This window comes from Carettochelys insculpta, chromosome 22, assembly GCF_033958435.1.
Source record: "Carettochelys insculpta isolate YL-2023 chromosome 22, ASM3395843v1, whole genome shotgun sequence".
In the NCBI taxonomy this organism is placed as follows: Eukaryota; Metazoa; Chordata; order Testudines; family Carettochelyidae; genus Carettochelys; species Carettochelys insculpta.
In genome coordinates, this window is record NC_134158.1 from 9,106,304 (window position 1) to 9,134,250 (window position 27,947).

The following is a 27,947-nucleotide window of genomic DNA, read 5'->3' on the forward strand; positions in this document are numbered from 1 at the left end:
CGGGAAACTGACCAGTACTGCTACACAAGCCAGGAGCCAGGTGCAGCCAGGAGCCAGCTGGGCGTTGGTCACTTTCCCAGCTCCTGCAAGTGGCAGGCAGCTGGGAGCCATTCTCGGCTCCCTGCCACTTGCGAGCAGCCAGGAGGTAGGCGTAGCAGTGCCCATCGGCCGCTGAAGACTAGTGAATTTGATTCAAAGACACGGTGCTTCCACGCCAGCCTTCATTCGAACTGTTAAATTCGAACTTAATGCTACACCCACCTGGATCCGATTACGTGATATCCATGTTACGTCTAGGTTAGTGCTGACTAACTGCAGCTAATCGTATTTACCTTGAAAACAGTCACTCGGTACAATCAAGCTAAGTGCCTTAAAGTTGAATTTATTTGCTAGCGTAGAGATGGCTTCGGCCTTCTGCCAAAATAGTCCAGGGGTTAGTACAGTGGCCTTGTAAACACAGGGTTGTGAGTTCAGCCCTGGAGGGACTGGGGCAGGTTAGATTCAGTTGGATAATGATGATGCTGGTCATTGCATTCCACTGGGGCCCTGTTATCAATGAGGAAAGAGCCGAGCCCTGGCGAGACCAATCCCCTGCTTCGGCGGTGCATGTTGATTAGTTTCTCCTCAAGTTAATTCAGCCCTTCCAGGAAGAGCGCCCCCCGCCCCGCGGGAGCTGCTGGGCCCAGCGCTGAGCTCCTGAGCCGGCTGCTCCCCCCGGCCCCAGCGCGGCGCTGCCCGCCCAGAGGAGGATGAGTTCCGCGCTAGGACCCAGGGGCGGCCGGAGCCGCGGGGGGAAGCGATCGCTGGCTGCCCCCGGCCGGCCGCAGGAAGCGAGCGGCAGCCGCTGCGGGGCCTCTGCTCCCCGGCTCCCTCCCTCCCGGCCGGGCGGGGGCTGCTGCGGGGCCCCGGAGCCCTGGCTGCAGCCGGGAGAGGGGAACCTCCAGCCGCAGCCGCAGCAGGGCCAGTCCCGCTGCTCCCCGGGCGGGCAGCGCCCCCAGCCTGGCCAGGGCCCTGCCCGGCCCAGCCCCTATCCCTGCCCCAGCCCAGGGCGGGCAGCGCTCGGGGGGAAGGTGAGAGCCCCCGGCCCGGCGGGGTGCAGGGCAATCGGGGCAGGTTTGCAATAGACGTGAGTGGGGGGAGCACCGGAGGTTGGGGGGCGGCTGGAAAACGAGAGCGGCCTGGCTGGGGAAGGGGGGAAAACGGGGGGCCGCGCGTGGCTGGTCGGCAACATTTTTGGGGGTGGCCAGAATGGCCAGAGCCTGCGCCCCTCCCGCAGGCAGACTCCCACCCCCCGACCTGGCTTCCCGCAGGCTGGGAGGTTGGGTGTGGGAAGAAGCGGGCGCTGGGAGGGAACGTGGGTGCAGGTGGGGGTCGGGGTGCAGGCAGTGGAGGGGAACGCGGGTGCAGGTGGGGGTCGGGGTGCAGGCACTGGGGGGGAACGTGGGTGCAGGTGGGGGTCGGGGTGCAGGCAGTGGAGGGGAACGCGGGTGCAGGTGGGGGTCGGGGTGCAGGCAGTGGAGGGGAACGTGGGTGCAGGTGGGGGTCGGGGTGCAGGCAGTGGAGGGGAACGCGGGTGCAGGTGGGGGTCGGGGTGCAGGCACTGGGGGGGAACGTGGGTGCAGGTGGGGGTCGGGGTGCAGGTACTGGGGGAAAGGTAGTTGCTAACTTTAGCCTGGAGCAGAGGGTACTGGATGGAGGCTCCGGCGGGAGCAGAGCCCACTGGGCAGCGTGGGGGAGTGCATGGGGGGTGCCACAGTTACCCGGGGGCAACCCCCTCTGGCAGTGCCTCCCATGGAAGAGGGGGGGTCTCCAGGTGCTGCTCCCCCCCTTGTGCACCCTCCCATCCCACCTGCCACCCCAGGCAATTTAAAACACCCTGGGGGCCCCATTGGCAGCTCAGTGGGGCACATCCCTGTACCAGGGCGAGGGGCCAGAGGATCCATCTCCCCTTCCCTGCTGCACCCCCAGCCTGGCTGCTTACCCTCCCCCATACACACGCCGCCTGGCATGAAGTCTGCAGCGATTGGCCGAGCGGGGCACCTCACCTCCAATAGCACAGCCCAGACGCTGCTCTGTCACCAGTCACTGGGCGGAATTCGGCAGGGCAGACTGGTGATTGGCACCAGCCATGCGCGGCCTGTTTTAAACCCCCAGGGCAGCAGGCGGGGCCAGAGGATGTGGGGGTGGGGGGCTGGCAGCGTCTGGGGGTGCTGGGTGCAGGAGCACAGGCAAGCAGCAGTGAGTTTTGATGGAGGCTGGAGAAGCCTTGCCCCAGTCTGGGGGTACCAAGGGCTAGCTGGCCTTGGCTCCGCCCCTTCCATCCTTGGCCCCGCCCCTTCAGGGTCACAGAGACCTACCCCCTCCCACCTTGCCCTGGGGTCCCTGGTAGCTGTCGGGGGGTAGGTGGAGGCATCTGCCTATTCTGAAGCTCGTGGACCACATACAGCCCGATTAGCATCCCCGCTGCGTGCTAGAATTTCTCGGTGCTTGGGTGTGCAAGGACCCCACTCTGCTTGGTAGGGTCACCCTGAGTCAGTTCCCTGGTCCCCAGGGAGTGACAGGGAGCCGGGAAACTGACCAGCACATCCATCGGAAATGCAGACGAGGTGCTGATTTACACATTGCGTGCCTCGTTTGCATAATGACGGCCACACGCTGTTCCGGAAGAGCTGTTTTCGAAAGCCAAAACAGCCGTATAGACAGAGTTCATTGTAAAGGAAACCCCGCATTCGAAAGCACCCTCCTTCCTCATGTTTTTCGCACAGAAGAGATCTTTCGAAAACGGGGTTTGCTTTTCAAAGGAACCCCATCTACACTGCTTGTTTCCCCCCCCGAAAACAGCACTTCTGCAACAGCAAGTGGCTGTCATTATGCAAATAAGGTGCATGCTATGTAAATCAGCACCTCATTTGCATTCCTGATTGGCTGTATTTGCATTCCTCTTTGGAACGGGGAATGTTGCGTTGCTGTAGCCAACATTTCGGATTAGGGCACTAATCTGATATAGGCTCTTTTGGGTGTGGACACTATTTTGGGATAAGTTTTGCTTATTCTGAGACTTCCTTGCAGCATGGACTCATGATTCTGGAATAGCTGATATTGAAACAATAACTCTGGAATAAGCTATTCTGGAATAACTCTGTAGTGTAGATATACCCTAAGAAACTGTGCCCTGCGGGAGGGAGGGAGTTTAAAAGTTTCTCGACAGGTTCAGTGCTGGTGGGAGGGGCCAGGTCTGTGTTGTGACAAAGTGACTGAGGGTTTTACCTCCTAGCCTGGTAGATCCCAGAGTGTCTGTCTGCAGGGAGCGTGCCGGGGGCAGTCGGGTGTGACAGGGACTCAGGCCCTTCTGTAACCTCCCCCATCACCTCTCTTACCCCACAGGCTGAGGAATCAAATCCACGTTTTGCTCCAGATCCTCCCATTGTCCAGCAGACAGGGAAGGGCCATGGCTGAGATGGAGCCAGCTCAGGTAGGGGATAGTCAGGGAGCTGCACGAGAGGGCGGGTTTGTGCAGGGGAGGGACAGGACAGACGTGATGAGGACAGGCTGTGAGAAACCTGCTGAGACACGTCTGGACGGGGTTCTGATCTTTACAGAGGCTGCTGTGAAATGCATAGAGTGGCGACTGGCAACCAAAAAACAGCGAGTGGGCCACATGTATGACCCTCTTCCATGGGCCGCAGCAACGCACCGGGGTTCCACCTGTCGCCCCCCCACCCCCATGCGCCTCGCACACTAGGGCACCAGCATCCCACACGTCCGACTTGAACCGCCCCCCCCCCAGCACTTTCAGAGTGCCACGAATCACCTGATTGGCTCTCTCTCCCTGCTCCAGCCCCTCCCCGCCGGAACTTGAGCAGCTGATTCTCGGTGTTCCCACTCTGGGTGGGTAGGGGGGCAGACAGGGGGCTGTGGGCTTCAGATGGAGCTCCAGTGGGCCGTATACGGCCCATATCCCGCAGGTTGCCCACTACTGATATAGAGGATAGAGCTGAGATTCCTGTCCTTTCCTGCGTCAATCTGTGTGCCCTGATTGTTACATTGTGCATCAATTATATAGGTCACTGTTTCTTAAGCTGTTTGAGACCCCTGAACACCAAACGATGATAATTTTTAGGAGGAACACCTATGAAAATGTTCTTAAAAAAAAAAAATTGTCAGCTAAAGCCTGCCACAACCCCCACCCCCGCAAAAAACCCAGCAACATAGCAGCAAAACCAAAGTGAAGTCATTTAATCAGGTATCATAGCAAGGAAGAAGGAGCGTTGTACCTGGGTTTTAATAACAGACAATATATACTTTGAATTATTTTTTCCTATGCTCGCGGCACACATGTGGAACACAGTTGAAGAAATACTGCTCTAGCTGAAAGGTCCTGAAACTATGCATGCTGACTGCCTTAGCTTGTCTCACAGGATGTGCCCAGCAGGTACCTTGTGTTACAGCCCTATCAGGCGCTAGTACTATTGATAAAACAAATCATGAACCCGAAAAGAAACGACCATGAGAAAAGCTATCTAGGCAGGTAAGCCCGTGAGCCCTACAGGCCAGTCGTTTTCAACCCGTGTGCCATGACGCATTGGCGTGACCTGAGAACTTTCCAGGTGTGCGGTGAGATTGCGTCAGTTTCCTGTTGGTGTGGCTCTTTGCACAGGGGGAGGAGGGGAAATTGACCACCCCAGCCAGCTGGGGCTCAAGCAGCAGAGGCTGCCTGAGTCCCAGCAGGTGCCGGATTCGTCAGTTCCACACCCCCCCCCGCAGCAGCTCTGCAATGCGGACTCTATAGGACCTGCTTTGCGCCACAAGGCTTCTGAAATGTTGCTTTCCTGGCCCAAACAAGCTGTTGGGGAGCCTTCCCCCACTCCTTGCAGTGACGGGGGGAGTGAGGGAAGGCAAAAGCCTGTTGGAGCTGGGACTTGGTTTAAATGCTTCATCCCTAGTACGGCATTGAGCAGATTTTGAAGATGTGCTCACTGTCCAAGACGGTGTGTTCTGTGGTGGATTTGAAACCTGAATGCATTTGATCCTTGTTGTGTGCACTCCTATGGTACAAACCTCCCTAACAAGACTGTAACCCCAGTAAATGTAAGCAGAGGTGGGGAAAGTACCCTAAAAGTTACTTGAGTAACAGTACAGTTGCTTGGGGGGGGGGAATGTACTTAAGTAGACGTCACAGGTGGCCCCCTGGAAAACTACTTGAGTAAAAGTACATGGGCAAAAACACGCGTCACATGTGTTTTGTACTCAAGTACCCAGACGTGGAAGTAGCTGCACTTTTACTCAAGTAACTTTTGGGGGTGCTTGCCCCACCTCTGAATGTGAGTCCGTAGGACATTGATGAGCAGTTGAGTCAGTGGAGAAAAGCGGGTGTGCCCTGGGATTGTCTGTCTCATCAACGTGTGCTGTGTAACTGGAAACGTTGGGAACTGCAGCTGTAGGCTACGCCTGTGGCTGGCAGATATATGGCAAAGGACAAGACTCTGCCCTCTTCCGTCTGCTGTGGGGGGCCAAGGAGCTCTCCCTTCCTGCTCCCCCCCCCCCCCCCCCCGAAGCCACTTAGCTGCTGTGCTTGAGGTAGGGGTGGGTTTCTGCTTTGCAAGGGTTCCTCCCCCAGAAATAGAGGAAGGCAGCAGGAACTGAGCAGGGGACTCTTGTTGCAGGTGGCGGTGAGCTTCGAGGAGGTGGCTGTGTATTTCACCCCGGGGCAGGGGGCACTGCTGGGCCCCGCTCAGAGAGCCCTCTACAGGGCCGTCATGCAGGAGAACTACCGGACAGTGACCTCTCTGGGTAAGGCCATCCTGCACCTTGGTTAGTAGAACCTGTGGGGTCTCTGTGTCTGAAGCTGGTCGGGTTCTTCCCTGGCCAGCTAGATTAGAGGGGGAGAGTTACATGGGTCACAACTCTGGGGTGATCTCCATGCGGGAGTCTGAGGCTGAATGGACATCTTAATTCATCTCTGTCTCTCCACTTCCAAGGGGTTGGAAGTCAGGGTTTGCCCTCCCTGGAGTACTTCTCCTTTACACGCCATTACTCCAGACATCTTGGGGCAGCGTCCATTGGTGAGGAGGGCTCTAGGTTCTGCAGGCTTGGAAATAGGCAGGAGCTCTGTGTATCAGCAAGTTCCCCACAGAACACAACTTTTCTGAGGCTTCCGAGAATGTCCTCCACCCCAGTGGTCCGCTGCTCCCAAGGGGTGTGAGTTGTCCCAGGTCCATGTAGAATCATAGCAGCCTAAGGTTGGTCGAGACCTCAGGAGGCCATTGAGTCCAGCCGCCTGGCCAGAGCAGGATCAACCCCAACTCAATCATCCCAGCCAGGGCTCGGTCAAGCCAGGACTTGAACACCTCTGGGGATGGAGATTCACCACCTCTCTAGGTAACACATTCCAGTGGTTCACCACCCTCCTGGGGAAAGAGTTTTTCCTAATATCCAACCTCCCCCTCTGTAACTTCAGACCATTGCTTCTTGTTCTGCCATCTGTCACCACTGAGAACAGCCTCTCTCCATCCGCTTTAGAGCCCCGTTTCAGGAAGCTGAAGGCTGCTACCAAATCACCCCTCAGTCTTCTCTTCTGCAAACTGAATAAGCCCAAATCCTTCAGCGTCTCCTCGCAGGTCATGTGCTCCAGCCCCTTAATCATTTTGGTTGCCCTCCGCTGGATCCTCGCCAATGCATCCGCATCCTTTCTAGGCTGAGTGTCCCAGAACTGGATGCGATATTTCAGGTGTGGCCTCACCAGTGCTGAATAAAGGGGAATAATCACTTTTCTAGCTCTGCTGGAAATGCTCCTTCTAATGCACCCCAATATGCTGTTAGCCTTCTTGTAGGATCAGGTTCAACGTCTTGTTGACAAACATTCTTCCCATATCACCAGCTACCCTGATCTGGTCTGATTTTTGCCCTCTGCATAGGATTCCCTGTTCCCAAGCCAGAGCTGATCACCCAGCTGGAACGAGGGGAAGAGCCGTGGGTCCCAGATCTCCAGGCTGACAAGGAATGGGCGTGTCTGAGAGGCCCTTGCACAGGTGAGGAACAAGGGAAGTTGAGGCAGAACCATCTGGCGTACGAAGGAAAGACATGGGACACTCAAAACGTGCTGTGAGCGAAAGTCCTTAGTTCTGCACAGTCTTACCTGGGTCAGGGCTATGCTCGAGGTGTCATAGTATTAGGGCAAATATCAACCACAGCTTCCCACGCATCCTATACACTGTCAAGAGTTTTCTCTCTGCCCTTCCACCCCTGGGAGTGGTTGGGTGCTATGTGGAGGCAGAATCCAAATGTGTCCCATCTCCACCGCAGTTTCTGTGTGTTACCCTAATTTCAGACGTGGAAAAGTACCCCCAAAGTTACTTCAGTCAAAGTGCCGCTGCGTTCACTTCTGGGTACTTGAGTACAATCAAGATGTGATGTGATGTGATGTGGTGTGTGTGTGTAGTTTTACTCAAGTAGTTTTCCCAAGGGACACCGGTGACTTGTACTTAAGCACACCTGCCCCCCTAGCAACTGTACTTTTACTCAATTAACTTTTGGAGTGCTTTTTCCACATCTGTCTGATCTACGCTAGAGACCACCCTAGGGTTACACTCGGGATTTTATTAAATGCCACTATAGTGTTAAACTAAATCCATTCCAGATGTCTGTCTGTCTGTCTTTCTCTCTCTCTCACACACACCTACTCATGCATTCATTGATTCCTCAGGCCCTCACACAGGCTAGGTTGCAAAGACAGCCAAGGCATAGTCCAGGGGTGGCCAACCTGAGCCTGAGAAGGAGCTGAAATTTACCAGTGTACATTGAAAAAGAGCCCCTGCCCTATAGCAGCAGCCCACCATCCGCAGATCAGCTCTTCTTTCTCCTCCCACTGCGATCAGCAGTGTCCCAGCCTGCGGGAGGTTCTAGAGAAGGTAGGAAACACTGCGTTAATGACCTATCACCTGGCTCCAGCCGTTCTTAGGGTGTGTCTATACTGACTCAGCGTTCGACGCGCCACGTTTGATCTTTTGGGGTTTGATTTTGCCACGTCTGTGAAGACGCGGCAAAATTGATCTCTCTGGGATCAGCTGTCGACCCTGGTTCTCCATGCTACCACGTGGCGTAAGGAACATCGTCGCTAGGCTGAAGAGCCCCGGTCTACACAAGGGCAGAAAGTTGGTTGCTAATGGCGTAGCTAGAATTGGTGTATCAGGATTGACTCCCTGCCCTGGGGTAGACCAGGCCTTGGTCTTGCTGGTTTTCTTACCAACCAGACACAGCCTTTATTCACCCTTACTCTCTTATTGTGGGCTTAGTCCAAGTTATGGAACTTAAAAACCAAGTGGCTGAAACTTACAAAGATTACAAAGCTGAAGAGTTCACAGTCTTTCAACAGGTTGCAAACTTGAAAAGCAAAGCAGCTGAAGGTGACAAAGAATGTTACTTAATGTGGATAAGTCGAAGGTAATGCACCTTGGAAAACATAACCCCAACTATACTTACAATACGATGGAGGCTAATTTAGCTATAACTAATCAGGAAAGAGATCTTGGAGTTATCATGGATAGTTCCTTGAAAACATCCACGCAGTGTGCAGAGGCTGTGAAAAAGGCAAATAGGATGTTAGGTATTATTAAGAAAGGGATGGAAAATAAAACAAGGAGTATCTTACTACCCCTGTATAAATCTGTGGTACACCCACATCTTGAATACTGTGTACAGATGTGGTCTCCTCACCTAAAAAAAAGATATCCTGGCACTGGAAAAGGTTCAGAAAAGGGCAACTAAAATGATTAGGGGTTTGGAACAGGTCCCGTATGAGGAGAAACTAAGAAGATTGGGACTTTTCAGTTTAGAAAAGAGGAGGCTGAGGGGGGACATGATAGAGGTCTATAAAATTATGACAGGTGTGGAGAGGGTGAATAAGGAGAAGTTATTTACTTGTGCCCATAACACAAAAGCTAGAGGACACCAAATGAGATCGATGGGTAGCAGGTTTAAAACTAATTAAAGAAAGTTCTTCTTCATTCAGCGCTTAGTTAACCTGTGGAACTCCTTGCTAGAGGAGGCTGTGAAGGCTGGGGCTATAACAGAATTTAAGAAAGAGCTAGATAAATTCCTGGAGGTTAGGTCCATAAGAGGCTGTTAGCCAAGGGTAGGAATGGTGTCCCTGGCCTCTGATTATCAGAGGCTGGAGATGGATGGCAGGAGACAAATCGCTTGATGATTGTCTTCGGTCCACCCCCTCTGGGGCACCTGGCACTGGGCACTGTCAGCAGACAGGCTCCTAGGCTGGATGGACCTTTGGTCTGACCCAATATGGCCGTTCTTAGGTAAGAACCAATAAACAGGATAGTAGCTCGGGCGGGGGCTTTATATAACCCTGTGTTGTGTTTTCCCTCTTTGGTGTTCCCTTTTCAGTCCTTTCTGCCCTGCAGGGGCAGTGACTTCTGTCTGGATTCACTCTCTCCCAGCAGGTGATTGGACACTGAGTGAGCTCAAGGAGGAGAATGAGCAGCTAGAAGGCTCTGGGGCAGAGGAGCCGCAAGAGACGTTTTTGAGACGAGCGGAAGGGAACGTTTCCCAGGGCTCGGAACATGGAGGTACCTGGGGAGATGGGGACAGATCAGAGATGCAGCTGGGAAACTGTCCCAGGAAGAAACTAGATGAATCTATTCAAGGTGACAGAGGATTCAACAAACCCGAGGACAGCCCAGTCCAACAGACAATTCCCAGGGAAGAGGATCTCTACAAATGCCTCGAATGTGGATGCAGCTTTCCTGAGAAGTCCCACCTTCTCACACACCAGAGACTGCACCCGGCGGGAAAACCCTATAAATGCTTGGAGTGTGGGAAAAGATTTAAGGAGAGCTCCCAGCTGATGGTTCATCAGCGAACCCACCCAGGAGAGAAGCCCTTTAAATGCTTGGAGTGTGGGAAAAGCTTCAACAAGAATTCCTATCTCCTTATACACCAGAGACTGCACACAGGAGAGAGACCTTATAAATGCCTGGAGTGCGGGAAAAGTTTCACACAGAACTCCCACCTTCTTGGACATCAACGAAGCCACAGAAGCGAAAAGCTGCATAAATGCCTGTCCTGTGGGAAAACGTTCAGTCAGCGCTCCTGCCTCACAAAACACGGGCGAATTCACACCGGAGAACGGCCTTATTCGTGCCGTCTGTGTGGGAAAAGTTTCAATTTGAAGTCTGCCCTTAATATGCACCAGAAAACTCACACGGGAGAGAAACCCTACACCTGCTTGGAATGCGGGAAATCTTTCAGGCAGCGTTCCAACCTTACTAAACACAGGCGAATCCACACCGGTGAGAGGCCCTTTACCTGTCCAGAGTGCGGGAAAAGATTTAACGAAAGGTCCCAGCTTTTGGCTCATCAGAGAATTCACACCGGCGAGAAGCCCTATCTGTGTGTAGATTGTGGGAAGAATTTCAGCCGCCTATCCAACCTGCTTTCTCACCGAAGACTGCACACGGGCGTGAAATGTTACAAATGCCGGGAATGTGGAAAGAGCTTTATCCAGAGTTCCAACCTGATTGCGCACGAGAGAACTCACCGAGGCGAGAGACCCTATAAATGTCTGGAGTGTGGGAAAAGCTTCAGAAAAAATTCATCCCTTTGCCAACATGGGCTGATCCACACCGGAGAGAAACCTTACCAGTGCCTGGACTGTGGGAAAGGTTTTATCCAGCGTTCTTCCCTCACGAAACACGGGAGAATCCACACGGGAGAAAAGCCTTATACATGCCTGGAGTGTGGGAAAAGTTTTAGTCAGAGCTCAAATCTGACAGCCCATCGGAGAACTCACACGGGAGAGAGACCTTATAAATGCCTGGTGTGTGGAAAGACTTTTAACCAGCGTTCCTGCCTTACGGAACACGAGAGAATCCACACGGGAGAGAGACCCTTTAAATGCCTAGAGTGCGGTAAGACTTTCAACCAGCGTTCCTGCCTTATTCAGCATGGGAAAACCCACACAGGAGACAGACCCTATCAATGTCCGGAGTGCGGGAAGTGTTTCAACATGAAGTCGTCCCTGAATATACATCAGAAGATCCACACGGGAGACAAACCCCATAAATGTTTGGTCTGTGGAAAAACATTCAGCCAGCGTTCCTATCTTTCTAAACACGGGAAAATCCACGCAGGAGAGACACCCAATAAGTGCCTCGAGTATGGGGAAAACGTCACGAAGAGTTCTGTGGATTGATCATGATTTAAATAGAGGGGAAAATGATTTAAATCCAGTTATCCAAAAAGCTAAGACTGACTGGGCTTAGAGTGCACTTAAATTTGGAGTAAGCCCCATTGAACTCGCTGGCAGGTCTGGTGGTAGAGAAAACCAGCAGAGAATGGGGTTCCTTTGGAAAAGCTGAGTTATACTGAAGTTAAGCTGGGAATAGACTTCCGGCATCGCTGTTATAGTCTGGGGCTGTGAAGTTCTAAAACAGGCTCAGCAACTTTTCCCAGGCGGAGGGGCTGAAATTTGATCTTTAGGCCTCTAGGTACAGGCCAAGTGCCAGTGGTACTTTTTAAAGTCACTAATACTCCTCCTGACAACAGCTTCATTCATAAATCAGCGAAGAGGCAGAGCTTTACTGCGGAGGTGGTGGTTGGTAGCATTAGCTGGCCTTTTGTTAACCCACAGGCGGCACGAGGCGGGAGGGGCAGGGCTGAGTTCCCGCCGGGCGTGCCGATGAAAATCTGCTCACATGTCCAGGGTTGATGACCCCTGTTCTAAAATAAGGGGGCTTGTGTTGTGTAATATAAAATAAGAAAACAACACTCTGTGGCAACTGGCAACTCTAGACTTCTCTTGCTGCAGCTTTCTGTATTGTACAGTTGAATGATACCGTGAACTCCTTCATCTCCGGCAGTCTATTAAACAGATCTCTCAAATAAGCGGCATTTTAACCGTAAGTACATTTTAATTACGTTTCCAGAAGTACAGTATAGTGAAAGGAAATACAGCAAAATACAGTATTAGTTTACCGTGTACAATGCTATGGTTGGTAAATAAAGTACTCTGCCTACATTTTTGTTTTGTTTCTTAGTATTTAATTGTGTTTTTCTTTAGTGCTATGCATTGCTAGGAATACCTCTCTGTTATCTAGAATATCCAACAACTTCCCAGTCCCAAGGCTGCTGGATCTGAAAGAGTTTACTGTAGATTCTAAACCTAGTTAACTAATTAGACAAGCAAGAAGGATTAAGTTAAGGTAGACTTTTTTTTTTGTTCTAGCAACATCCGACACAGCAAACAGCTTGGGAATTTACTTGCCAAATCACACTTCTACTAAAAGGCACAGAGGCTGCGTCTACACTTGCATTCCTCTTTCGAGAGAGGCGTGCAAATGAGGGAAATCGAAAATGCAAATGAGGTGCAGATTTACATATCTGGCTCCTCATTTGCATATTCTTATTTTGAAAGAGCTTTCGAAAGGAGAAGAGTGGTGTAGATGCAGCTCTTTCAAACATAAGCCCCATCTTCAAAAGAACCCTTCTTCCCTTTTTTTATGGGAAGAAGGGCTCTTTCGAAGGCGGGGTTTACTTTCGAAAGAGCTGCGTCTACACTGTGCTTCTTCTTTTGAAAGAATATGCAGATGAGGTGCCGTATATGTAAATCTGCACTGCATTTGCATTTTCTATTTCCCTCATTTGCATGCCTCTTTCGAAGGTGGAATGCAAGTGCAGGCGCAGCCAGAGTCTTGAAGAATGATGCATTGCAAAGAGAGCTATTAAGCTACTCACCAGTCGATCCACTTGACCGTATCCATATCTTTGTCATCATAATTTCTTCCCCATAAGCAGTTTTCCTTTTGATGTTTCTTCTTGTGGCTCATCCTTGCATCTTTTCCTTGCACTGCTTACACTTCACACGTGTTTCTTTTTCACCCAGGGAAGAAATTGCTTCAAAATATCCCCCGATGCCCAGAAACCAGGATAGCTTTTCTGTGGCAAAAGTGTGGCTGAATATAGGAAGCTGTGTGTGTAGTGAATAGTGGTTTCCCTTTTTCTTTCCAGTCCACGCCACTGATTTATCTAAGCTGCTTTCATTCGCTCCTGTATATTTTCTTTCTGTCTTAAGACAATATCTTAACTAACTGCTGTGCTGGGCTTGGCTAAAGTCCACTCAGACATAATCACAGGACCAAAACAGTCCCCCCCAGCTTGTCGTCTTCTTTGTACATGTTCATTTGTAGTCAGCTGAGAACTGGAAATTAAAAGCCCAGAAGTTTGAAGAAGCAAGAGCTGGTCATGAGACTGGACATCTGAATCCTTAATTTATTCTGGCGGAATAAAATCTGGACTGGATGTGAGGTAGCCAAGTTTTATTACAACCAGCTGGCGGAGTGATTCTGAACTTGGTTGAGTTTCAGAATGCACTGACAGGCATCGAGTTCTGATTATGTTGGTTATAGAGAGAGCTGATAGTCAGAAGAAAGAACAGAAGCAGGTAATAAGGAAATGAGCATCATCAGTGAGCAATCCCGATGAATTAACAGACAATCTGGAAGTGACAAAGAGTTTCCGGGCACGGTTTACAGAACATTTTATCTGCAAACAACAAGTCCTTTGAAGAGTGCAGTCCTCAACCCTGATGGCTAAAGTGATATCTTGTCTGTAATACGCTGGTCGGGAAAGCAGTGATGTCTCATCTGGCATCCTGAGGACGGACATGGTCGGTCGTGTTATCTCTACAGAATCGAAGCAAGCGGGCAATGCAGAATCAAAGCAGAAGGTAGCGTCTGAAGAGGTGGGTCTGTCCCCCGAAAGCTCATCACCTAGTAAATTATTTGGTTAGTCTTTAAAGTGCTACTGGACTGCTTTTTTGTTTTGGTAGTGAAAGAATTATGTCAGTCACCCTTTAACTATAATCTAATTACCTTCCCTGCATGGTCCCTTCCTGGAATGTGGCTGCCTTGGGAGTTATTTACACCAGCTGAGATGCCCTCCCCAGACGGCTGGGGTGGGTGGGGGATTTGCAGGCTGCATTTTGGAACTGTGGTTCTTAGCAAATATCATGGCCTACTTCAAAATTTTATCCTATAATTCTTATGAGATTTTGAGTAGCCTATTTATGGTGAGATTTAAGGGGAACTGATCGTTTTTAAATGAGCAATTTAGTATTTTATTGATTTGGAAAAAAAATCCAATTTAAATGAAACAAATCTGATTTTTTTTTCCCTTTAAAATCATCAATATTTACCCACTCTGCCCAGGAAGAAGACTATGGGGAAGGATCAGCCTCTCCCCCTTGCTGGGCAGAAGAATCCAGGCCAACGCCTCTCTCGTGAATTGTGAGCAGTGTTCGACCTACTTAACTCGTTCCCTTTTCCTTGGTGCAGGCGGGTAGCTGGTGCAGCAGTTTGCTGGGGGGTGGCTGACGTTCAGCATGCCGAGCTGGGTGTTGGATGGGGCCAGGGGCTGGAATTTAGCTTTCATTACATGCTCTGAGAGAACAAAGTAGAATTTAGCTTCTCAAACTCCCTTGTGTTAAATAATAGAGGGGAGGGGCAATAGGGCAGACCTTAGAGGTGGGGGCTCAAGGGCTGAGCCAGGGTAGTGAGTGAGGTGGGAAAGAACAGAGACAGTGGGAGCTGTACCACCCCGGCCCCCATTAACAGCCATTCGTCAGGCTACGTCTACCCTACGGCCTCCTGTGTTAATCCGACTTACAGCCACAGCACTGGTTACTGTGGCAGTGCATGTCTACACTACTACATGGGTCGGGGGGCCTACCTCCCACCAGCAGCACCTCTGCTGACCTAACGGGGGGTGTGTGGGGTAAGAGCCTGCCAGGAGCCAGGGCCATCCTTGGGCACACGCAGCAGAGTAGGGCACTTGGAAATCTGGGTCACCATTGGGACGGGAGGTAAGGGTGAGTCAGTTCCAATATTCTTCCATCCAGGGGTCAGACCAAAGGTTCATCTCACCTAGTGTCCTGCCTTCTGACAGAGGCCAAGGCAGTGAACAGAACAGGAACTCACAAAAGTTCTCCCTTTCCTGACATCCATTTCTAGCCGCTGGGGGACCTAGCCTCCATGAACTTACCCAGTTCTTTTTTGAACCCTGTTAAAGTCCTGGTCTTCACAACCTCCTCTGGCCGGGAGTTTCACAGGCCGGCCCCGTGAAGAAAAACTTCCTGTAAGTTTTAAACCTGCTACCCAGTCCTTTCACTGGGTGACCTGCAGTTCTTGTGTTACAGGAACAAGTCAGTTACTTATTCACTTTTCCCACCCCAGTCATGACTGTATAGACATCCAAGGGACAGAATAATTTTTTTTCTGTGCACCAGGGAATGGACCGATGTGCACCACCCATTGACACACAGCCTGTGGGCACTCCCCTGAGCAGCTGAGCGGCCACCCGAACACTCAGCTTACAGGGAACGCTGCTCCGTTCCCATACACCCCACGCATACTGCGCTCTGCATAGGCAGAAGCTGTACTGACAGAATCGAAGGGGCTGGTGCAGTTTATTCTGCGGAAAGAAGAGGGTACCGGGGGCGAGGGGGTCTTGAGTGGCAATTGTGAGTATCGACTGCCGGGAGGCTCCGAATCTTTTATTGCCCCATTTTCCCCCTCCCTCACCAAGCTGTGAGCCGATGTTTGTGGAGCTAAGAGCCAGTTGGCTCCAGAGGCACCAGTTTTTCATACCACACAGGACCCTGTAAATCAGGGTTTCCCACACGGGGGTGTGAAGAAATTTGGGGGGCACTTGAGGTGACCCCCCATCATTCCCCCACCCCAAGAAAGAGCAGGCGTTTGCTTCCGGAGCCGGGAGCTCTGGGGCTGGGAGCATATTAGAGCCCCTGTACCCCTCCGCTACCAGGGTGGGTCCCACACCGGGTGCCCCCGGCTCCCCTACCCCGGGGTGGCCCTGGTGGTTCTGGGGAGCCGCTGGGGCAACCCCCAGTCTGCAGAGAAACCCCCATGTCTCCCCTCCCCGGATCTGGGCCTTTCCTCGGCTTCCCCCCCCCCCCATTGATCTGCGGGGCGACCCCACAGCGCCGGGGCCTCCAGGGGGCGGCAGCTGGCGGCTGCGGCGCGGCCGGAGCCTCGCTAGGACCCAGGGGCGGCCGGAGCCGCGGGGGGAAGCGATCGCTGGCTGCCCCCGGCCGGCCGCAGGAAGCGAGCGGCAGCCGCTGCGGGGCCTCTGCTCCTCGGCTCCCTCCCTCCCGGGCGCGCGGGGGCTGCTGCGGGGCCCCGGAGCCCTGGCTGCAGCCGGGAGAGGGGAACCTCCAGCCGCAGCCGCAGCCGGGCCAGTCCCGCTGCTCCCCGCGAGCCGCTCCCCGGGCGGGCGGGCAGCGCCCCCGGCCTGGCCAGGGCCCTGCCCGGCCCAGCCCCTGCCCCTGCCCCTGGCCCAGGGCGGGCAGCGCTCGGGGGGAAGGTAAGAGCCCCCAGCCCGGCCCGGCCCGGCCCAGCCCCGGGAGCGGTGCCCGGTGCCCCCGGGCGGGCGGGCTGCAGGGGGAGGGTTCGGCCCCGGGCTGCTCCCCGCCGAGCTGGCTGCGATCCCCGCCCCGGGCCCGGCAGACGTGGCCAAGGGGGGACCCCAGGAATGGGGGGGGGGCGCAAAAACATTCCCTGAGATGGGATCAGCCGCTGCAATATTTGCAAAAGAGGCGGCGGGGGGGGTCCCCTCCTCTTCCTACCGGGATCTGCCGTTTCCCAGGGCCGCACCCCGAAAGGCTGTAGCCGGGGGACAGGCGCTGGCCAGGTTATGTCACAGCCGGCAGCAGCTGGGAGCTGTTCCCTACCTGTCAGAGACAGGAAGAGACAGGCTGCTTTTAGTCCTCCGAGAAGTGGGGAGGGAGAGATGATCTCTGCAAAGATCCAGGCCAAAGGCTTCCCCTTCCCTCCCCGCGTCCCCCTGGGGTCCCTCGATTTCTTCTATCCACAGGTGGAATAAATTTTATACCTGCACCTATGCACGTGCGGACGTGAACCACCTACACGCTCTCTCTCTCTCTCTCTCGGCTGTCTGTGGGTGCTTGGCCAGTCAGCTGGGTGGCCCCAGCCAGATGGGAGGGGAGAGACAGAAAGCATGGGACCATTGGCCCCTTGTGTAAGAAAATTCGGGATACCAGCTGCGGGGCGTGAATATGGGGCGTCTGGTCTCCCTATAATGCAGCCTGTGGGGAAGGAGCAGCCCCTGCGGGTGGGGCTGAGGGGTGTTTGGTGGGGCGGGGAGGAAACACACAGAAAGCAGCAGGTTGGGGACCCCAAGTGATGAACCTGCTGGGACATGTTGAGCCTGTGACGGATTTCCTGAAAAAGTCCCATGGGGGGGGCACATGGGAAGGGTCATTCCCCCATTTCTGACTCCGCCACGCCCCCCCATCAGGGCTGGGAAAACTGCCCGGACTCCCTGGGCCGCAGCCGGACCCCGCCGGCCAGAGGCTGCTGGGAACGGGCCGGGCTTCTCCTTCCCGGGGGCTCCCGGTGGTTCGTGTGTGGCCGGGGGCTGGGGCAGTGGCGCTGAGCGGGGGCCTGTGGTCGTTGCAGATGGCGGTGACCTTCGAGGAGGTGGCTGTGTATTTCACCCCGGGGCAGGGGGCGCTGCTGGGCCCCGCTCAGAGAGCCCTCTACAGGGCCGTCATGCAGGAGAACTACCAGGCGGTGACCTCGCTGGGTAAGGGCGTCCTGGCCCCTCGGGGATTAGATACTCTGAGCTGCGCGTCTGTCCCTGCTCAGCTGCAGGAGGGAGGAACATGTTGCATAGGGAAGTGGTTCTCGACCAGGGTCCGTGTTCTCATGGCTGGGGGGTGGCAAATGAAATTGAGCTGGGGCCACCGGACAGGACCAGCATGAGATGAGCAGTGGCCCAGAGCAGACAGCTGAAGCCCAGGACTGCAGCTAAACCTGGCCAAGGTGGCTTTGCAGGGCCGTGTTCCCATGTGGCGTGGGACCCCGGGTAAGTGCCCTGCTCCCTGGCCCTACCGCTGGCTTTGATAGGCAGAGCACTCGGTGTGGCCCAGGTGGAAGGGGGACTGTTGACAGCCCATGGGGAGGGACTCGGAGGTGAGAGCCCTGGTGGCTCCCCCGCCAGGGCTGGCCCTTCCTGCCTGCAAGGCAGCTACCAGGCCCCAGCCTAGGTAGGGGATTCCAGGAAGACACCTGGGGCTCGGTCTGCCCACTGCTGTGCATGTTGGGTGGAGGCAGAGCCGTTCGCTGCCCGTCTATTGCTGCTAGGGAAATGAGCTGGCTCGGCCTCATGCTGGTGGCCGGCGCCCGGCGCTCAGGGGGGGATGTTCAGGGCAGCCTGAGCCAGGGCTGGCCGATGTGACAAGGGGATGTGGCTGGTGTTCCCCAGCAGCAGGGGGAGGAAATGAGGAGCTGGCTTTTGGGGCCTTTTGCAGTGGGGCTCCCCAGCACCACAGCCGTCTTCGCAGGATCATCCCTAGTGGGAAGCTGAGCACACTGGGAGTGGGGCACCGGCCATCCCCCTGCTGCGGTGAAGTGGAGCACAGCCAGCTGGGGGAGCCATGGTGGAAGGGGGCAACCCCAGCTGTCGCCCTGCCCCAGGTCCCCAAAATCCCCCAGGTCCCTCCCATCCATAGGAGAGTTGAGGCGGCCGCTGCAGGGCCCCCACTCCAAAGGGCAGGGCCTGGGACAACCACCCCAAACCATCCCATCGACCAGTGTGACAAGCATACCCTAAATTAGTTTGTTCTACACAGGCCTGCATAGTCACGGTTTTATACGGGTCATCCCTTAAACATACCCACATTCGGTCGTGCAATGGAAGCCTTACGGATTGATTAATAAACATTCCTAAGGGAACAATGGGGTATATGACTTCCTCCGTAGCATCGAACAAAGTCAGAATCACCAAAGTTAGACGCTCCTCATCTTTATGATGTTGTGAATCCAATGCTGTCCACCATTCCTCGTGTTCCTGCTCAAAGGGATGTGAGTGGTCCTTCAACATTTTCTTGACCTCCAGTGGGACTGTCCTGGACAGAGTATCCCTTGCTATATCTTTGACAATGTCTCTCAGTAGTGCCTGGGCTTGGATGCATGCTAACGCTGTAGATAAATTGGATCGCGTTGTCCCAAGAGCGTTTATAATGGCGATATGATCCTGCTCTTGCAACGTCAGCCAAGATGGTAGTATCTTTGTTAAATTGACTTGAACACGACTTAATGATAAGCGCACATCATGCATAGGTTGGGAGAGAGCAGAAAAACTGTCCGACAGTTTTGCCAGTCTTTGAGCAGCTGGGATTTGATTTATGGTTGCTAATACTCCTAGTCCTGCTCCAAGACCTCCCAGCCATTTTGCTAGACTGGACGGCTCTGCCTGTCAACAGCCCGGCGGAGTCGGACCCCCTGGATGGACATGATCATTCGTGCTGGTCTCTCCGGTTCTCATGGGGTAGCAGCAGGGTGTTGCCCTGCCTGGCTTATTCCCCCGTCGCACGCCGCCTACCTTGCTCTGACTGTGGGCGGGGCTCTAGGTTCTGCCAGCTTAGAAATCAGCGGTTGTGTCACACCTGAGCTTTGTGCAGGTCACCGAGTCCCCCAGGGCATAGCTAGCCTGAGATGGTGGGCGGTGGGTGAATGACTGGCTTGTGGTGCCTGCCTCTCCCCCTACGGACCCGTTCTGCCCGAGGCCCCAGTTGTCCCTGCCTGCCAGAGCCCAGACCTCAATGGGGCTGCTAGCCACTGCCCCTCCCATTGTAACTGCTGCTCCCTGCCCCAGGCAGGTGTCCCCCCATAAGGACTGGGTTGCTGCCAGACATTGCAGTCCCTGGCCCCAGAGCATCGTAGGCTCAGACAGTCCAGCCACAGCAGAGCCAACCACCCACAGAGCAGGAATCAGGAGAGAAACTGAGGTGACGTGTGGGCAGGGCCAAACCTGGCTGATAGCAGAGGCTCAGCCCCCATGCCTCTGATACCTGCCACCTTTGCATGAGACCTCGTAGTGAGGATATAACAATCCTCCCTCACCCCCAGATTTCTGCTGCCACTGCCTGGGATCTATTCCATGTCAGGTCAGGTTAAACTCAGAGAATGTTCCTTGTGACACTCTACCAGTGTCCCCTGACCTGGTCTGATTTCCCCCCCTGCGCAGGATTCCCCATTCCCAAACCGGAGCTGATCACCCAGCTGGAGCGAGGGGAAGAGCCGTGGGTCTCAGATCTGCAAGCTGATGAGGAAAGGGAGAGCCAGAGAGGCCCCTGCCCAGGTGAGGAGTGAGGGAAACTGAGTCAGAAATATTTGGCAAGTGAAGGAAAAAGCTGAGACTCCTAAAACATGGTGAGACTGGATACACGTCACCTCAGGACAGGATGCAGAGGTAAAGTGTCTTGACGCCTTAAATGACGACTTCTTGGAGCAGCTGGTTCTGGAACCCACAAGAGGAGAGAGGCAGTTCTCAATTTAGTCCTAAGTAAAGCACAGCCTCTGGTGCAAGAGGTAAATATAACTGGACTGCTTGGAAACAGTGATCGCTATGTAATACAACTTAACATCTCTGTGGTGGGGAAAGAACTTCAGCAGCCCAGCACGGTGGCATTTAATTTCAGAAAGGGAAGCAATGTAAAAAGGAAGAGGCTAGTGAGACAGAAATGTAAAAGGTACAGGGCGAAAAGTACAGTCCCTGAAAGGTGCGTGGAATCTTTTCAAACACACCATAATAGAGGCCCAACTTGAATGTATTCCCAAATTAAAAAACACAGAAAGATAACCCGAAAAGTGCCACTGTGGCTTAACAACTAAGTAAAAGAAGCGGTGGTAGATAAAAAGGCATTGTTTAAAAAGTGGTAGTTAAATCCATGTGAGGAAAATAGAAAGGAGCAGAAACTTTGTCAGACTAAGTGAAAAAAATATAATAGGGAAAGCCGAAAAGGAGTTTGAAGAACAGCTAGCCAACAACTCACAAAATATTTGCAAAATGTTTTCCAAGTACATCAGAAGCGGGAAGCCTGCTGAATAACCGGTAGGGCCACTGGCTAATCAAGCTGCTAAAAGAGCACTCAAAGACGATAAGGTCATTGAAGAGAAACTAAATAAATTCTTTGTTGTGGTCTTCATGACCGAGGAAACTGGGGAGATTCCCACAATGGAACCATTTTTTTATGTGTCAAATCTGAGGAATTGTACCAGAGGTGTCAGTAGAGGCGGTTTCTGAAGAAATTCGTGAACTAAACAGTATCAAGTCATGGGGACCAGATGGCGTTCACCTAAGAGTTCTGAAAGAACTCAAGTGTGAAAATGTGGAACTATTAACTGTGGTTTGTAACCTGTCCTTCAAATCATCTTCTGTACCTAGTGTCTGGAAGATAGCTAATGTGATGCCAATATTTAAAAGGGGTTCTAGAGGTGATCCTGACAATTACAGACCAGTAAGTCTGACATCAATACCGGGCAAATTAGTTGAAACTATAGTAAAGAATAAAATTGTCAGACACATAGCTGAACATAATTTGTTGAGAAAAAGTCAGCATGGTTTCCATAAAGGGAACTCATGCCTTACTAATATTGACTTCTTTGAGCGGGTAAACGTGGATAAGGGGGATTCAGTGGATATAGTATACTTAGATTTCCAGAAAAAGCCTTTATGAAGGTCCCTCACCAAAGGGTCATAAGGAAAATAAGTTGCTATGGGATAAGAGGGAAGGTCCTCTCATGGATTGATAACTGGTTAAAAGGCAAGAAACAAAGGGTAGGAATAAATAGTCAGCTTTCAGAAGAGAGTTAAATAGTGGTGTTCCCCAAGGGTCAGTACTGGGACCAGTCCTATTAAATCTATAAATAATCAAGAGAAAGGGGTAAACAGTGAGATGGCAAAATGTGCTGATGATACTAAACTGCTCAAGATAATTAAAAACAAAGCAGGCTGAAGAGCTTCAAAAGAATTTCACAAAAGTAGGGCAACAAAATGGCAAGTGAATTTTGATGTTGATAAATGCAAAGTAATGCACGTTGGAAAAAAAACAATCCAAACTATACATACAAAATGATTGGAACTAATTTAGCTGTAACCACTCAATGGTAGGTGTGAAGTCATTGTGGATAGTCCTCTGAAAATATCCATTCAATGTACAGAAGCAGGCAAAAAAGCAAACAATGTTAGGAATGATTTAAAAGATAGAGAATATGGCAAAAAATATCTTATTGTCTCTATATAACTCCATGGAACACCCACATGTGTGGTTGTCTTATCTCAAAAAAAAAAAAAAAAGATCTCTTGGCTTTGGAAAAGGTTCCGAAAAGGCGAACAGAAATGGTGAAGGATTTGGAACAGGTGCTATATGAAGAAAGATTTAAACGATTGGGAATTTTCAGTTTAGAAAAGAGGAAGCAAAGGGGAGTATGATAGAGGTCTATAAAATCGTGACAGGTATGGAGAAAGTAAATAAGGAAAAGTTATTTACTCGTTCCCATAACATAAGAACTAGGCGTCACCACATGAAATTAATGGGTAGCAGGTTTAAAACAATCAAAAGGAAGTTATTCTTCATGCATGCAGTCATCCCGTGGAGCTTGTTGCCAGAGCATGATGGGAAGATCAGGACTTTGTAAGGGTTCTGAAAGGACGTAGATAAATTCATGGAGGATAGGTCCGTCAGTAGGTATCAGCCAGGATGGTATAAATGTTTGACAGAGGCTGGAAATGGGTGAGGGGTGGCGGGATCACTCAATGATTCCCTCTTCTGTTCATTCTCTCTGGGGCATATGGCATTGGCCACTGTCAGAAGGCAGGACAATGGGCTAGCTGGACCTTTGTTCTGACCAAGGAAGGCCATTCTTCTCCGTTCTGCTCCATCTTACTCAGGCCAGAGGTGTCAGTCAGCATGTATCATACCACTGAGGTAAATATCACTCATGGCTTCACACCCACCCTGTTAACTGTCAGGAATTTCCTCCATGACTTGCTTTCCCTGGACGTGATGTGGAGGCAGAATCCAAGGTCTCCGTCTCTCCAACAATTCCCATGTGATTTTTTTTTTTGCCCTCTGTGTTTTTGCCCTTTCTGTCCTTTCTCCCTGACCCAGGCAGTGACTCCTCCTGTCTGTATTCTCTGTCTTCCAGCAGATGACAGGACAATGAGTGTGAATACAGAGGACAATCAGCAGAAGGAAGGTCCTGGGGAAGTGGAACCTCTGGACCTGTTTTTGAGACGAGCTGAAGTGAATGTTTCCCAGGGCTCAGAACATGGAGATACCTGGGGAGATGGACACAGATCAGAGATGCAGCTTGGAAACTATCCAGAGAAGAAAGTGGATGAATCTCCTCAAGGTGGTGGAGGGTGCAAGGATGTCAAGGAAAGCCCAGTCCAGCAGACAAGTCACAGTGGAGACAAACCCTTCAGATGCCTGGAGTGTGGGAAAAGCTTCTGTAGTAGGAGAGACCTTATTAGACACTGGAAAACCCACCCAAAAGAGAAGTGCTATACATGCTTGGACTGTGGGAAAAACTTCAGTAAAAAGTCTAGTTTGAGTACCCACCAGAGGCTGCACACGGGAGAGAAACCCTATAAATGCCTGGAGTGTGGGCAAAGCTTTAATCGGAGGTCACAGCTTATTGCGCATGAGAGCCTGCACACAGGAGATAGACCCTATAAATGTCTGGAGTGTGGGAAAAGCTTTAACCGGAGGTCACAGCTTATTGCGCATGAGAGCCTGCACACAGGACATAGACCCTATAAATGTCTGGAGTGTGGGAAGAGTTTTAGCAGAAGTTCATGCCTTGTTAAACATGGACGAATCCACACAGGAGAGAGACCCTATAAATGCCTTGAGTGTGGGAAAGATTTTATCGCAAGTTTTTCTCTTAGCAATCATAGGAAAATCCACACAGGAGAGAGATGCTACAAATGCTCGGACTGTGGGGAAAGCTTTGATCAGCGCTCACAATTTACTAAACATAGGAAAATCCACACTGGAGAGAGACCACACAAATGCCTTGAGTGTGGGAAAAGTTTCATTCAGCTCTCCAACTTTATTAGGCATCTATGTCTGAAGACAGGAGAGAGACCCTATAAATGTCTCCAGTGTGAGAAAGATTTCATTACTGCCTCAGACCTTCTTAGACACGAGAGAACCCACATGAATGACAAACCTTGTAAATGCCTCACCTGCGGGAAAGGTTTTGTTGACACAGCAAAACTGAATAGACATCAGAAAATCCACACAGGAGAACGACCCTATAAATGCCTCAAGTGCGGGAAGAGATTTACGCAAAGTTCATCCCTTCGTAAACATGGGAGAATCCATACAGGAGAGAGACCCTATAAATGCCCAGACTGTGGGAAAAGCTTCAGCGCGAAGTCAAATTTGAATGCGCACCAGACGCTGCACATGAAAGAGAAACCCTACACATGCCTGGAGTGTGGGAAAAGTTTTAATCGGATGTCGCAGATTATAGCGCATCAGAACGCACACACAGGAGAGAGGCCCTATAAATGTCTGGAGTGTGGGAAAAGTTTTACTGTGAGCGCAAAGCTTACTAGGCATCAGAGAACCCACACGGGTGAGAAATGTTACAAATGCCTTGAATGTGGGAAAACTTTTTTGGAAAGTTCATCCCTTATGAAACATGGGCGAATCCACACTGGAGAAAGACCCTATCAATGCCCGGAGTGTGGGAAGAGTTTTATGGATAGTTCCTACCTTGTTAAACATGTGAGACTCCACACAGGAGAAAGACCCTATCAGTGCCTCGAGTGTGGGAAAAGTTTCAGTCAGAAATCAACGCTGAATGCACATCAGAAAATCCACCGGGGAGAAAAACCCCATAAGTGCACGGACTGTGGGAAAACATTCAGCTGGCACTCACAGCTTAGTCGACATGGGAGAATCCATAGAAGGGAGGGACCTGAGAAATGACTTGCCTGTGGGAAAAGCTTCCGTAAGAACTCAGAACTTACTAAGCAGATTCTGCAAGGTTGAGACCCCCTCAGAATAGCCTGACTGCAGGAAAAGATTCACTCTGACTTCACAGATCAATGACCCACAGAACATTGGCTACTCCCAGAGTACCAGGCATCTGCAAATCCATACAATGAGGAAACTGCTGAGATATTCTCTGTGTGGAAAATGTTGCAAGTTGAGCTCACAGCATGTTGGACATCAAAGACTCCTCCCCACAGCCGGGAAAAGCTCTCGGGACCGTGACGAGGTCTGGTTGCAGCAACAAACCCATTTCCTCATTCCCACATGCATCAGGGGCACTAGGCTCCAAGGAATCCAGCTGCCCAGGGCTGGGATGAGGATCCGGCGGCAGCTGGGCAAGGACCCTTTGGTTCTGCCTGGTCTGAGCAAACCTCAGGCAGAATTGGAGATGCCCCCATCAGCCGCTCCTCCCTGCTTCAGCCCTGGGTGCTGAGTTGCTGAGGCACAACTGGGGAAAGGGGGAGAGAGAAATTCCTCCAGATGCTCCCGCTGCCTGACTGAAGTTCCCTCTCTCCTCCCTTCCCAGCTGGGATCCCTCTTCCATGGAGATGAGGAAAAGGACACTTGGCCCTGACCCCACCTTTACCCTAGGTACTGTTTCCATGCGTGTATGTTTCCTAGCAACTGGGCTGGGCTCTCCCAGTCACCTGGAGATGCTTTTCTGAGGGAGGTCCCGGGTTCTGGGGCAGGGGTGGCCAACAACTTAGGGATTAAGAGTGCACAGAGCCATGTATTATATATTTTTATCTATCTGTCTCTGTACAGAGATATAACATATATATACATACATGTACAGAGACAGGTAAAAATAAATATATATGTGGTTCAAAGCCCTCCCCATCCCCCAGACCTGGGCACCCCCAGCCCTCCCCCCATCCCAGTCCGCTTCCCCTTCCCCAGGACCAGGCACCCCCAGCCCCAGCGTTCTTACTCAATGCCAGTGGCCACTGCCACCACCATGAGCTTCTCCCACCAAGCACAGAGCGGCGGACAACAATCCCAGCCTGGGGCTGATTTCATGGCTTCTAAGACCTGCGGGCAGCTCCAGAGCCGTGGGTTGGCCGCCCCTGTTCTGGGGGATGAAATATGGCATGTGCAGCTGGATGGGCTCTGGGGAGGAAATTGGGGATTGAGTGGTGGGAGCTGGGACCTGGGGTTCCCAAAGGTTTGGGGACCAGGGGCGAAGAGGCAGGAGAGAGCACGGGTAGGGAGATGCTGCCTTTCCTTACTCACCACCTCTGCTCCATCTCCTTGTCCACTCTGTGGCAGATAGCACCACTGCCAGAGCCGATTCCCACGAGGCCTTTGCTGGTACTGCAGGAGATCCTATCTCTGCCTCCTCAGCATCAGTTCTCTGAGGTTCTCTGCACTAAATCACGTGGGCAGAATTAGCCGGCCCGTCTCTTTAACCCTCCACCAGATTTCCTGGTGGAAACTGTGATGCTGGTAGACCAGGTACCAGCTCATGCTGACGCTCGAGGTGATTGCTAAATGTGTGTGTGTGTGTAGTTGGTTTTTAAACTTAAAAGGTAACTAGCATTGTTTTTACTTAACTATGTACCTCCATTGTGTTTACCCCGGGAACTCCATAGCCCATCACATGCGGAAGAAGCCTTGTGCAATGCAAATGAAGAAATTAAGCAGAAAAGAGCTCATTTCACAGCAAGAGGGTGTAGTGTGCGAGGTTGGGAGGTGAAAGATTTGATTGCATTCCTTGCTCTTGGTCATGAGAGGAGAAGCCCACGTTGGGTACAGGTGTCAGAGAGGTAGCAGTATTAGTTTGTGGCTTCAGCAACAACAAGAAGTCTTGTGTCACCTTATAGACTAACAGATATTTTGGAGCATCAGCTTTCATGGGCAAAGACCCACTTCATCACATGCAACCTCTCCAGTCCAGCACCCTCAGGACCTGACCGGAGCCAGACAAGAGAATTTGGTTGACCGCAGGAGGTGAATATTGTCTAGCACATCACCAACACTTCCACTGCTTACTGGGCTCTGAGAAGACATTTAGGGGTAAATTACAGTGAAATAACAGCCCAGAACACTGAGATTAACGACTGGCGGCTGGAAACAAACTTTATGGGACCATGGGAATGTTGGCCACACCTGTGATAAGTGGTTGTCCAGCCAACTAAAATCATGCCGGATTACAGATATTGCTGGATGAGAAAGTGCCAGGTTAAAGAGATAAACAAACAGCTTATTTTCCATGAGCAAAAGCCATGAATATGTATTCAAGGAAAGATTCATTTTTGGGCTGTCTGGGCTCATGTATCAGGTACAAAGCAGAGATCCCTGGGGGCAGTGTGGCGACACTGGGGAGACTGGCCGTTTATTACACCACTCTCACCATTTGGAATTACAAACGGTGTCTTACCCATGCATCTGTTTTCCCTGCTTTAACCTCCCACAAGCTCTCGCTTCCTTTTCTTTGCTGATGAACATTAAGTTTGTTTTCTCTGGGCTTGACTTCCTGTATTGTCTTTGGGATGGGATCTAGGTTAGGGGTCCCCAGAATTTTTCCCATGCATGGGCAGAATAAATTTTGTGTGTGTTAAGGTGTGTGGATGTTTACCACTGGTAGAAACCTGCTGGCAGTTGTAGGAGTTGTAGGCACTCTGTTAATTAGCTGGGTAGCACGTGACTTTCTCCAGGATGGCTGCCCCAGCGCTCAGCTTACAGGGCATTTGACGTAGGGTATCAATTGATGTAGAGTATGTGACCAGGAGGTGGGTTTTTTTGGGTTGGTGACCTTTCATTGCAAACTCCTGTTTGTGAGGGTGGTAAGATGGACCAAAGAGTCAAGGGGCTTTCTGTGAGTCTGGCTCAGAGTGGGATAGCCATCCAGGAGTTCACCTTTGTCCCTGGCTTGGGGAAATCTGATGCCAGATCTCCCCTCCAGCTTAGGGTGTCTGCAGAGGTCACCACTCATAACACCACTCTAGCCAGCGTGACGAACTCACCTGCGGTGTCTTATCCTCTTTCACCCGTCTGTGGGGCTAACAGGGACTTGCTCTGCCCCACTGCCCCCCTCCGCCCAGATCCC

At 51.9% G+C, this 27,947-nt stretch overlaps 1 protein-coding gene across 1 annotated transcript; it reads left to right on the plus strand.

Moving 5' to 3' along the window:
* The first annotated feature begins 939 nt into the window (after positions 1-939).
* On the plus strand, positions 940-27,459 carry LOC142024679 (uncharacterized). The gene is given in 10 exon segments (XM_075016832.1): positions 940-1,070; positions 3,385-3,472; positions 5,664-5,790; positions 6,915-7,028; positions 9,450-11,194; positions 16,063-16,386; positions 17,502-17,628; positions 20,074-20,187; positions 23,037-24,878; positions 24,881-27,459. Coding segments are annotated over 9 exon segments (4,476 nt in total). The 5' UTR covers positions 940-1,070; positions 3,385-3,448; the 3' UTR covers positions 24,940-27,459.
* The last annotated feature ends 488 nt before the right edge of the window (positions 27,460-27,947 follow it).